Source organism: Oryx dammah, unplaced genomic scaffold, assembly GCF_014754425.2.
Source record: "Oryx dammah isolate SB20612 unplaced genomic scaffold, SCBI_Odam_1.1 HiC_scaffold_18, whole genome shotgun sequence".
NCBI lineage: Eukaryota > Metazoa > Chordata > Mammalia > Artiodactyla > Bovidae > Oryx > Oryx dammah.
In genome coordinates, this window is record NW_024070202.1 from 52,229,738 (window position 1) to 52,242,897 (window position 13,160).

The 13,160-nt window shown below is 38.1% G+C and overlaps 1 protein-coding gene across 1 annotated transcript; it reads right to left on the reverse strand.

Moving 5' to 3' along the window:
* Window positions 1–2,218: 2,218 nt before the first annotated feature.
* CAV2 (caveolin 2) lies at window positions 2,219–9,773 on the reverse strand. Its single transcript, XM_040260891.1, has 3 exons — window positions 9,411–9,773; window positions 8,900–9,087; window positions 2,219–4,475 (listed from the first exon to the last, which is right to left on the reverse strand). The coding sequence occupies exons 1-3, from the start codon at window positions 9,558–9,560 to the stop codon at window positions 4,325–4,327; spliced, it is 489 nt and encodes a 162-aa protein (XP_040116825.1). The 5' UTR covers window positions 9,561–9,773; the 3' UTR covers window positions 2,219–4,324.
* Window positions 9,774–13,160: the final 3,387 nt, after the last annotated feature.

Consider the following 13,160-nt stretch of genomic DNA (forward strand, 5'->3'; position numbering starts at 1 on the left):
ATGGGAAATAGGGTAGTAAAAGAATTAGCAACTTTCTAAAATGCCAGAGAGAATGGTTTCTAACCAGTTTCTATGTATTAATACTAGCATTTCCTACCCCGGAAGATGTGAAAATAAATTTCAGAAAACAGAATTGAGAGTAGAAAGGCATTACCCTGAAGGATGAAATATACTTGATGCACTTTACATATATTTTAATTTTTCTAACTTAATAACTAATAAGTGGGAAAAATGGTGAGAAGGAACATCTTATTAGGATCACTACTTTTCAAACTCCTCACTCAAATGAAGAAAATTATAATGTCAAAATATGATTTTTACTACCAGCTCAGCAGTCATCCCAAATTTTCTTCAATTATATTTTCATGTAGCCATTCATTCAGAAAATATTGATTGAGCTTGTTAAGTGCTTGGCACCATTTTAGAATCCCGGAAAACAATAATGAAGTCACATTTTGGTTCTCAAAGACCTAACCAGCAGTCTAATGGGGTTAGTTAGCAGTCATAGTTTTACCATGTGGCAAGTGATAATAGGGGTTCTTACAAGATTTTGTATGAAAACATAGAAGAGGCATTAATGTGGAGTTTTGAAACAGGAGGGGTTAGCACAGGCCAAGGGGAAGAGTGAGGCTGTCATGGAGACAGGAGAGGGCCGGGCACTTCAGTGAATGCTTCAGAAGAGAGTTGCTGAAGACCATGTGTGGTTAGTGAAGGCCTTGTGAACATTGCTGAAGAGTTTGGATTTTATTATAAGGGCAATGACATGTAATTGGTCATTTACACAGGGGAGAAGCATCAAGTCTTGATGAGATCACTTCTTTTTTGAAGGGGAACATGGATTGGAAAAGATCATATTGAAACTGGGAGTGAGAGCAGTTAGGAGGCTATAGCAACTAGACAGGCCAAAGAAGATAGCATTGATCATGGTGGTGTAGCAGTAATTTTAGGAAAAAAAAAATCTACAAATAAAATAAATTGTAGTTAATTTAAAACATAGGGTAACATTTTATTTGGCGGGAAACTTCACAGTGATGGAGACAGAACTGTTATAAATCTAGGAATCCCTGTTATGAAAATCAAAGTCTCAGTCAACTTAAGAAAGTGAAAGTGAAGTCACTCAGTCGTGTCCGACTCTTTGTGACCCCGTGGACTGTAGCCCACCAGGCTTTTCTGTCCATGGGATTCTCCAGGCAAGAATACTGGAGTGGGTTGCCATTTCCGTCTCCAGGGGATCTTCCCGACCCAGGAATCGAACCCAGGTCTCCTGCATTGGAGGCAGACGCTTTAACCTCTGAGTCACCAGCGAAGCCCTCAGTCAACTTAACTGTGCATTAATTCCTATATTTATAGCATGCCAGTCCTGTTAGAAAATTCATGATTTTAAAAATCAATTTTAAAAAATTCCTGGACTGAACAGCAAGATTGCATATACATAGCCAAACTTCATTCTATGGAAGTCACAGAAAACAAGAAGATGGGAAGTTCCTAAGAGATCCTTGAGTCCAATCCTCTCATTAAAAGTAGGAAACTGAGACCTTGAGATCAAACCATTTGAGGGAGCTGACATACCTTAGTAATGGCAGTGCTGAGATAGGCATCCAGATGCCTGACCTGGAGGGCAGGGCTCTTTTCACATAAGTCCAACAATTTCCCAAGAAAATTATTTAAGTAAATTCATGGGATGTAGACAACTACTGAAAAGAGGGACTTGTAAGTTCTCCACATCTTTAAAGAGCATTTCACAAAGCCAAACACATACTTTATTATTGGAGGTAGGTCACTTTTCCAGATTAACTCACAACAAGAAAATCTATGCCAATATCAGCAGCTACTCTTCACATACTAACTTTCCAAAAATAATTTTGGACTCTGGTCTGGTACTAGTATCCAAATACATGTGATTTATATTGTTTTACTTTCTTATTTAAAAAATTGAAAACAGAAATATGAGTTTATTTAGGATTAGCAAGAGACTATTTCATGAAGAATATGAAGTATAGTTGGTTTAAGAACACGCTATTCTATCATATTCATCAAGTGATAGAAAAACTTATAGGGATAAAATTTAAATTACCAATCATGTAATTTTTTACAAATATATTCCTGAATAAGCAATAACTCATGTATGCTTACCTATTATAAGTTTTTAATAAGGAAAAATTAGTTTGAAAAAGTTCTTTATTGATGAACTTGATATGTAATAAAAGCAATAAACACATTTTATAAGTTTTAAAAAGTTTATTATAGATACTGGGAAAGTCCCACCATCACCCACCTCTTCCCCACTCACAAATAAAAGAACCAACATATTTGTACATGAAACCTAGATCTACTTGGTACAAAATTTCAGTCTCTGAGATAAAATAGTTAATGACAAATCTCAATAAAAAGTTATTTTGAAAATGATCAATGCTATTCAGAAATAAGGAAATCACATAGTCTACTTGTTACAAGTTAATAGGTTTTTTTTTTATGACTATGTATGTATATTTTGGCTTTAAAACTTGCCAATTTGAAAAAACTTGCTATTTGAAAAGATAGAAGCCATGATTTATTTAAATCGGTATTTTATTAATCAAATACTTTTGCTCAAATGACATATACAAATTTTTTTTAAAACATCTTAAATATAAGGTATAACTATAAAGTCATGAGACTGATTGACCTTTTTGACTAACATAGTAACATCCATGTTGTCAAATGAGTAGTAATGCTTTAATGATCATGAGAGTGTTTTCTAATGATGCTACAATGACCTAAGATAGTTTTGAAAAAATCTCTTTTGTAACTACCTTCAAAAGGATATAAGCTTCATAATTTAATCATTCATTTGCTTGGTTCCCCAGTAGAATTCCAGTTCAATCATCCTTTATATTCACCAGTCTTAGAAACTTGGGAAAATAAAATTAATTTTCACTGAATGAGGAGTTGTCATCTATGAAACTATTCAAAGGAATGTTAATCCGAGTTCTAATAGTAATTCTGAAATTTGAGCACTGATACACTTTTAGGATGTGTAAATTATAGTTAACCACTCACATTATAGACATCTTTTGTATAGGCCTATTATTTTAGAATAGAGATTTTTAAAACAACAGTGACTCATAACACTGAAATAGGACTCTATAGTGTAAAAATAATAATAATAATTTTATACTGTGCAGTAAGACTTATATTAGATAATATCTTGAAAATTTGTAGCTATTACTTTTTAATTTATATATACATAGTTCAGTAGCATGCACCCAATAAGTTAACAACTTTGCTGAAGTTAATACATAAATTACTGTAGCTGAAATTGTACTTAAGTATCAGAAATAGCCATTATTGTAAAATGTTATTTAATAGCACCAATGTTACTTGAAGGTAAAGGGAAGCATTAATAAGAATGCAGAATACAGGATTAATTTTTAACTACAATACAGAAATAATCTCTTAGATGAAATATCAATTAGGTTTGTATTAAGATCACAGCCAGATAAACATTAGCCATGAAACATTTCAGGATTTCGCTTGGAAAAGTAAGTAAGAAAAGCCTTGTATATCTCTCTTTTACATTCAATTACCAAAGAAGATGCATATGCTTATGTAATCTAGACAGTGCGATCTCACCAATGAAGTTCCTTATGGAAGATACATTTACTCCTTCTATATATTAATACAACAAGATAACAAATATAAAGAGTGCTTTAAAGCAATCTGATTAGGGAAACATTTACAATAACTACAAAATATACAGTAAATTGAAACATCTTGTTAAATATACCTGTAAGTTAACAATACCCTATTTAAAGGAACATGTTTTCATGAATCTATTTTCACATTTATTTGAGAGCCCCTATCATTACTTTTGTTACTGTAATTTCTAGGATCTTTGTATTATCTTATCTCTAAGTATCCCCATGACTTTATCTGCAAAGGTTTTAAAAAGTATTATTTCCAGAGTAAGAAAAATAGGAAATTCCATATTTTTATAAGCAGTTGTACACAACACTATTGCAGTGTTTGACAGAAATGTCCCTTGATCATTACAGATTCATCATTATGAAATGCATACCTTTGTACTAAAGTAAAAACTGCCTGCCTTTGAAATTAATTGTTGTCTACTGAATAATTCTGGTTATAAAGTTAGATTTGAAATCCTTGGCTTTTTATTAGAAAAGCATTATTTGAAAAGATCTGCCAATAAACATTCTACATGTGGTTGCCCATTTTAATAGCTTTCTTAATTTGAACAGTTGGGGAATTAACAGAACAGTAGTGCTTTTATGTTATAAAAACAAGTATTAGAATATCCAGATCTCTGGACCTGGGGCCCAAGTATTCAATCGTGGCTCAGTTGCAGGCTGACAGAAGAGAAGCTGCGTCCTACACTCGTACACAATGGGGCAATGACAACATCTGTCACACTCTTCCATATTGTCTGCACTGAAGGCAGGACCATTAGGCAGGTCTTTACAAAAGGCATTATAATCCTGGAATGGAGGAAGAGAGATATGTAAGGATTACTGGTGTTACCAAATAAGGCCACTGACTCTTGCACATGCAAGAGCATAAAGATATAACAGTGGCCCAATTCACCTAAGCCAGGTTGAGCATTTGAAACAAATAACAGTGACCTACATCGTGATAAGATACACAGAAAATATGTTTAAGAAAATAAACAGGCATGTACGTGATCAACACCAATATTATTTCTATTGGTAGCAGGCAATTTAAGATAGTAAAGCAAAATTAAACAAAACATGAAATTTATTTACTTGATCTCTGGCCCTACATATTAACCTGCCTAAATCTTCATATTTCTCTGAAGTTTCACTTCCTGGTAGCTTTTCCTGTTGTCTTCCCTCCCCATTGGACCACGCTAGGTTGGATACTCCTTTTCTGTGTTTCTAAGTACTGAAAAAAATTTCTTAAATCTCAAATTTATCAAAAGATATCATAAATAGATGATTATATCTCTCTTTCGTATTAGAATGTAAGCTTTTAAGCGAGGACATCTTTACCCTTGGTAAACATTTTAACTGAAGTGAATTTAACATTCTCTTATGCTTTATATTATTAATTTTTCATAGTAATTACACACACTGAAAAGGGTTGTGTAGTGTAGCTAAAAGAGCCCTGCAATTATGTCAGAACTCTTAAACAAGAACTCGAATATCCTGAATTTATTTTTTCTGTATGCCTTTTCTTAAAGTAACTACATATTTTCATATTCCTCAGGTTGGTTAAGTTTTTCAGTAATCCTCTGCATAATGTTCTTTGTCACAGTAGTGCTTTTTGGGCACAAAAGTATGTGAACTCTCAGGCATTACTGGAGGGCTTCAATAGAATTTTTATTATTTCTTGGGTGGGCACAAAGAAGTAAGGTTGATTTTCTTGGTTTCCTATTTAACAGTGACTTAAATAAAGGTCTGTTGTATTTAGCCGAAAATGAAGAGGAGATCAGGCATTTGTCTGATTTTGAGATTTTTTTAACTGAATTACTCATATGGACTTTCTACAAAAATTATATTTATCTTGTGTTTTTTCCCAAGTGCTAAAGATTTGAAGCAATTTTTTTTAAAAAAGAAAATTAATTACTAGGTGTTTTAGGGCTAAATGGTTGAGTAGAAACCTGAATGATGATAACTTTTGACTTCTTATCCCATTATGTTTCTCACTTGATGTGTGGCTTTGGGCAATTCCCTCCAAATTAATGTAAGAACAGGAAATCTTAGAGACCAGCTATCAGGCTTACCACTTACTATGCATCTCTGATATGTCCATATGATGCTGCCATTATGATGAACAATAAATAGAACTATTTTGAAGTCAGAATATATAATAAAAACAATTATGACAAACTAATCTCAAATTGACTTGTTTAGATTGGAAAGCTTCCTAACGAAATTCACTTCCCTCAGAATATAATGCATTTTCCATTCTTTCTTAGGCTGAGAAAATTTTCTAACCTCTAGTGCCTTAGATCTCCATGTCCTAAGACGGAATTAAGCACAGGACAAAAGTGTCGTTGCCCACATTTGAGGACTCAGTTCGTGGGATTTTAACTTCATCTTCTTCAAGTTGTTCTCTCACTTTGGATCAAGAATCCAGTGATTCTTTGACAACAAACTTAAACTGTGTTCTAACATCCCAGCTGGTTTCCGATCTGAAACTCCAGGCGATCTGAAGTGACCCACAACTTTGTTCAGGCTCAGTGTCGGCCTGAACACTGTCAGCCTCAGTGTCAGGCTCAGTCGTTTCTTAAACACATTTTATAATTAGCAAAATTATATATTCATCCATTGGACGATAAATCCATGAGAACTGGGACTTTTGTTTAGCTTTGTATTTATAGTGTCACAGATGGCCTTGTCACAGCAGTTAGCTGTATTAAAACCTTCTGGGAAATGAGACTGTTACTACTGCATTTCTATCAGTTAGATTATATATTTGAATTACATTCAAGCAAAAATAAAAGGCAGAGGGGTTCAAGTTACATTTCTTTGATATGATCCACTTATGACCTGTGGTTGTCAAATGGCATACAGATTCAAACCAGTCTCTGATATGAACTCAAACCAATTCACCTGTTCCTAATGTCCTATCCTTCTGGCCTAGGATCCAACATCATCAGACTGAGTTGTGAGTGCTTTGTTGTTGTTTGTTTAAATAATCTAAAGTCAGATCCATTATGACCATGGAGTGTGGTTCAAAGAGCTTATAACTGCATATTTTCATAGCCTTGACCACCAGAAAATAAGGTTTTAAAATAAGTTTGTTCTTCTATGAGAACTTTCCTTGATCTGGTCTTATCGTGTCATGGGAATGTAATCCATTAATAATAAACCTATTTTATCAAGGTATAAACTAACTTCTAAACATTTTTGTTTGAAGTCACTCCTCTACTTGCAATCACAGCTGCCTGATGACAGACGTATGACAGTTAAATATTAATGTGCCAACATGAAAATAATTTGAAAAATAAGTTGAAGTTAAATAATACAATTTCTGTGGTTGGAAAAAAAGTGGTTTGATGATTCCCTGCTGGAAGCACTACACCAAAAATATCTCCCATTCTCAGGAGAGCCAGGTGGAGAGAAGCATCATTTGGTTAATTGTAGTTTTACTTAGATCTCTGTAACATTTGGTAAATAAAAACCCTTTTGTTATCAGTTATTCCACAAGTGCTTTAGGAAAGTCTAGCTTTTTTGACTGGCAGTCTGTATTTCCAAATAGTTCCATAGCCAGCATTTCATAATATACGATGTGGTCACTCCGTTTTTCACATTTTGGAAAGTGAGAAAATGGACATAGAGGTTACATGACTGGTTTTATTAAAAAGATGTGCTGATTTGTGCTAATATCTAAATATGACCTGATTGTAAATCTGGCCTTTGAGGATCTGTTCATGTAAAAAAGGCAAAGATTTTCATTCCTCTTAGCAGTTTTTTGACACTTTCCATATAGTTTGTTTACAGCTTTTAGTAATCAAATTACATTGATGTTTGTTATTTTTAATCTCATAAATTGTTAATTTTAATCTTATAATTTTTACTCTCTTTAAATTTAATCTCATAAATTGAGTGAACTTCAATTTATCCTTAAAAATTCTTTTAAACTCTTTTCTTTCTACAAAGCTTTCCCTGTGTTTCCCTCCTCCACAGATTTAGCTGTTTCCCTCAGCAGCCACCTCTGTACCTAGCCAGTTGCCCTGATGTGCTGTGAGTAAGCTGAAGGCAGATCTTGCATCGTATTCATCCTGGGCCCAGTACCAGCGCAAACTCAGTACTCAATAAATTTTCTTAGTTGAACTAACCAGCTAGCTAACTGACTAAAGAAATTAATTCAGATGGTAAAGGCAAATGGAGAACAATTTCAAAACTTCTAACAATGAACACAACATGTATTAGGGTGTGGTATTACCATATAAAATGATTAAGAAAAAGATATGGCAGCATCAAGGGTTATGTATTTCTCCAGGACTGCCCTAAAAGACAAGATTCACAACTGTTGCCATACCAGGGATAATCTGAATGCTCTTCCTCTCAGAATAAAGTGGACATCTTTTAAAACAGCAATAACACAATTTATAGGTCAAATATGACATTTCCTTTAAAAATTTTTAATGCTTAAAAATGTTCTCTGAAGCTTTATGCTGCATTTTTTGTGTGAAGAAAGTTACTCAAAACATCCTAAAATGTCCAATAGGTTTCTATATTTATTTTCCCTTTAATGTCCTAGATGCCACTCCTATTGGGGCTTCAGAGGCGAAGAAGTAACTTGGAAGCCTTCTCATTGTCATTATCTGTAGTTTGAATTTTCATTCATTTGTGCTGGGAGCCTGTACACCTTAATTGCACACACTTTGCATCTTCTCTGGTCTTATCCTTGCCATTTGCCAGTGGCAGGCTTGGAGCAACCCCTCCATAGCACTGCTTAACCAGGTCTGACATCCCTCTGAAATGATATTGTCGTTAGCATTCTGATCAGGGATCACTTTTGTTTTACCCCAAACACGGGTGGTGACTGAATGAATGGTGATGAAAGAAGTAAGAGCCTTGCCCAGAACCAGAGGCACAAGTCAAAACAGGGCCCTAGGAGAGTGCAGCCTGTGGCAGGAAGCATGGCCTCCAGATCTCCACCTCCACAATCAGCTGGGCCTTAGCACTGCAGGGAAAATCACACCCGAGGACAGAGGGACATACCTTCTTCTGTTTTTAGGTCCTAACCCTACCTACATGTCTATCGAAGCACACTGTCTTTCAAGGTCTCCCAGTTCCTGCTACTAAGTTGGGAAATGATGCACATTCTTCTGCCCAGCTGGAAGAAGGGGAGGGCAGGGGGCAGCGGGCAGTTGGCAAAGAACATTCCGACCTCTCAGAAAGCTGGCCCATCCCAGTGTGCCCCTTCTCACCAGATATGCAGACAGCTGAGGGTGGCAAAGAGAATTCCCGCAGCGAAAGCCAAGGGAATAGCCAGGAACACCGTCAGGAACTTGTAGATCACGTATTTGCTCATTTCAAAGAGAGCATGGCTGCAGATCCACACTTTGTCAAAGGAGTGCGTAGACACCGGCTCTGCAATCACATCCTCGAATCCCACCTGCGGAGACAAGACTCAGGGATCCTGAACTGTCATCCAACCTGCTTCACCAGGAACCAGGAGTACTCAAGAAAGACAGAATTGACTGGGATGCCCCACCTTCTCTTAGGCTCACGGTGCGAGCACAGGAATTTGGTTAAAAATTCCTGGCTACGCAGGCGGCCTCGCGGCGAGAATCTGGGCCCCAGACCCTGCGGGGCTGACCCAGTAGCAAGTGTGGGAGTTGGGGTCGGAGCAGGGTAGAGGAGGCACCCGCATCCCAGGCCTTGGCGAGGGTCCTGGGACGCCCTCAAACCCAGGGGAGGGCCCGCCCTGGGCTTCACCTTGAGATGCGAGTTGAGCCTGTGAGGATCTCGGTCGCTGCCTGGGTCCACGAACTTGTCGGGGTCTGCGTAATCGACGCTGCTGTGGCGGCTGTAGGAGTCGTCGTCCATGAAGAGCTGGACATCCGCCTTCTCGGTCTCCAACCCCATCGCGGCGCTTGGTGAGCGGTGGATGCAGCCGGGCTGGTGCGCCGCGGCTCCTGGCCCGCGCGGCTTCCCCTTCCCGTCGTGCCCGGCCCCGCCCCGCCTCGCCTTGCCCCGCGCGGCCCGGGCGGCGGCTGCTTCCCGCTGCTGAATCCTGTTACCCGGCCCGCGCGACCCTAGTCCCCGCCCCGCGGCCGGGCGAAGGGGCGGGGGCCGAACGCAGCCGGCTAGGTGGCTCCGGTCCCGCACACCCCGCCGCCTCTTCTTGGCTGGGTCCCAGTCCGGCCGCAGGCCAGGAAGAGGTATTAGGGGTATGTCCCAATCAGGCAGATCCCGGCCTGCTCAGGTGGGCGAAGCGTCTCTCGGGGATGAGGATCCGAATTCCCCCCACAGAGGGGCTGGAAGGATTTTGGGGTCACGTTGCACGACACTCAGAACTGGGTGCCTAAGAGCCAGCATGTTGACAAGAAAATAGACACACTGGAGGGAGGCAGCTTGGTGGTTAAGAGCGTAGGGGTATCGAGTAGGAAGGTCTTTCTTAACTTGCACTCTGCCGTTTACCTGTGTGCTCTGGAGCAAGGTACCAAGCTTCTCGGAACCTCAGCTGCCTCCTTGTAAAATGGGAGCGGGGTCAAGGCTGCCTGCTTCACAGCGTTGTTGCGTGAGAATGAAAAGAGGCAACCCAAGTAAAACTCTTACGGAGTCCCTACACAGAGTCCACTTTCATTCAACAGTGTTACTGCTGCACCATGAGATAAGAAGCCATAACACACCTGATTGCCAGGCGCCCCTGCAAGTAAGTGCCAGGGGACCTTGCAAGTGCTTCAGCTATTCAGTTATCCCAGGCCCATAGAGTAGGTGAGTCTGCCGGAGGCCACTTCTGAACATGGAATTGGGTACCTAAGCCTCCTGCCCCTACAGGTGAATACCTTCAGACCATGATGGGAGATCTGATTTCTCTCTCTCTCTCTCTCTCCCCCAATTATAACTTACTTTTCCTTTGGATCAGATCCTGTTGAAAGATTTCAGATTTCTCTAAGATGTACTCACATCTTCACTACCTTGTAGGAACCTTGTCAACAAACCACTATCATAAAGCCACATTGCAGTAGATGAGCCAGCCTGTGAACTACTCACACAAATGCTTTTGGAAGGGAGGCGCTTGCATGTTCATAAAGGATTTAAGATATGAGACGAGGAAAAGTACTTAATGAAAATTTGCCAAAACCAAAATAATGGGTCCCAGACCTGAGGGGGTGCCTACAGCTTGCTCAGGGCGTAAGACTCAGTAGGCATCTGATAGGTATTGCTGAATACAGTGCATTTGGAACTCTCAGCATATGTCAAATACCCTTGTGTGAAGTGAATTTGAAGAATTACTTCTGAAAGAAAAAGACTATTTTTTTAAACAAAATTTACAAAAAAACTGTAGGATCGATCTGCATTGGAAAAATACTCTGGAGGCAAAACTCAATAGCCTAATAGTTAAATAAAAAATTTACATAGAGGGCTTCCCTGGTGGCTCTGACAGTAAAGAATCTGCCCGTGATGCAGGAGACCCAGGTTCAATCCCTGGTCAGGAAGATCTCCTTGTGAAGGGAATGGCTACCCACTGTAGGATTCTTGCCTGGAAAATCCCACGGAAAAAGGAGCCTGGTGGGTTATAGTCCATGGGGTTGCAAAATGTCAGACTGGACTGAGCGATGAACACATAGAGTGTTAAATGGTTGAATCTCCTGCAGTCTGTGCCCCTTCTCTCCCAGAGGTAGTTCTGCTCACCCATTCCCTTATTTTTTCCTTTCTTTCCCAATTTTATTGATGTTCAATTAATTCCAGAATGATAGCTTAGACATTCTACTTATTGGGTTTTCCATATTTCTCGATCTCCTCCATTCACCAAAGCAGACTTGACTCTGAGACTTGGGATTTTTCTCGAATTGTTGCTGAAGTGAATCAATAACGTTTTGTACAAATTTATTTCCCCCAAACTTAAAATTCCAGATTTCAAGATGTTTCATCCAAAGAAAAAAGTCATTCCCATCATGCTAGAGTGGGCTTAGGCAGTGGCTGGACATCTTGCGTTAAGACTTCTTTCCTTATCCTTCCTTGTCCTCTGGTCACATTTCATGTCCAGTGGGATTAATAAGACATTTTGCAATAATTATCACAATCAATTCATTTTTTTTTCAGGTGGCAGGGATAGGAGGCCAAAAGGAAGGTGAAAACGTGGTTTTACTGGAATAGCTTAGGTTATAGATTCACTTGTAAAATGAAAGGTATCTATGAAGAACTGTCTCTAAAATTTAAGCTAAATGAAAACCCATCTAGATTCATCTAGATATGTTGTATTGAATGTGGAATTTAAAAGAGAGCAATTCATTTGTCTGTTTACAAATATTTGCTGAGCACCTCCCCCATGATTTGGATCTGTTCAAAGTTGTTATTTTTTTAATTGAAATATATTTGATTTACAGTTTTGTGTTGGTTTTAGGTGTACAGCACAGTGACTCAAATACTTTTTCAGATTTTTTTCCCCTTATAGGTTATTGCAGAATATTGAGTATAGCTCCCTGTGCTATGCAGTGGATCCCTTTGGGTTATCTGTTTCATGTATAGCAGTGTGTATATGTTAAGCCCATTCTTCTAATTTATCCTTCCCTCACCCCTTCCTCTTTGGTAACCAAACACTTGTTTTCTATGGAAGATCTGTTTCTGTTTTGTATTTATTTCAGTTCATTTCTCTTTTTATTTCAGATTCTACATGTAAGTGATATCATATATTTGTCTTTATCTGACATAGTATAATAATTGTTAGGCCCATCCATGTTGCTGCAAATGACATTATTTCATTCTTTTTTAAGGCTAATACTCCATTATATATATATATATATATCTCACATGTCACATCTTTTTAATATATATTATATATTAAATAAATATAATATAAATATTATATATATATCTCACATCTTTTTAATCCATATGTCTGTCAGTGGACATTTAGGTTCCTTCCATGTCTTGGCTATTGTAAATAGTTCTGCAATGAAGGTTTTTATTTTAATGAAATTCTTGTCCATTTCACCATTTTAATACATAACATTTTTTTGAGAGGAGCTATAAAAATGATTTTGTTTATCCTTTTAGTAAATGCTTACATGTTAGCTACTGGTGTTCTCAAGAAGTTTAAACCAGAGTGATTACCACAGCAAATAGTATCCTGTTTTCCTCTAACTGAGAGATCTACCAGGAAAGAGATACCACAGCAAATAGTATCCTGTTTCCTCTAACTGGGACTTCTACCCAGAAAGAGAGGAGGTGGGTAGGGGCTAAATGGCTGAGCACACTCTTGGATCTCCCAAGCCACACAGTTACTTTCCAATAAATTCTCTTTAATTTTTTAAAATTGCCCTGTAACCCAAGGAACTAAAAATTTTTATAACGAATTCCATATCAGTACATTTATTTTCTGTTATCAAAGGTGACATGACAAGAGGGCTGATTTTCCAATGGTTGTGGATACATTTGAAGAGTAACAACTTGATAACAGATTAGTATTTATGGGTAGCATAGTTTATAATCATTTTGTTTTTCACCTTCCTCAGAATA

Excerpts from the sequence above, each read along its gene's own strand:
- CAV2 (XM_040260891.1), bottom strand. The coding sequence starts at position 9,560 with ATGGGGTTGGAGACCGAGAAGGCGGATGTCCAGCTCTTCATGGACGAC. Across the intron at positions 9,088-9,410 it reads GGCTCAACTCGCATCTCAAG|GTGGGATTCGAGGATGTGAT; the intron begins GTGAAGCCCAGG and ends TTGTCTCCGCAG. Across the intron at positions 4,476-8,899 it reads CTCAGCTGTCTGCATATCTG|GATTATAATGCCTTTTGTAA; the intron begins GTGAGAAGGGGC and ends CCTCCATTCCAG.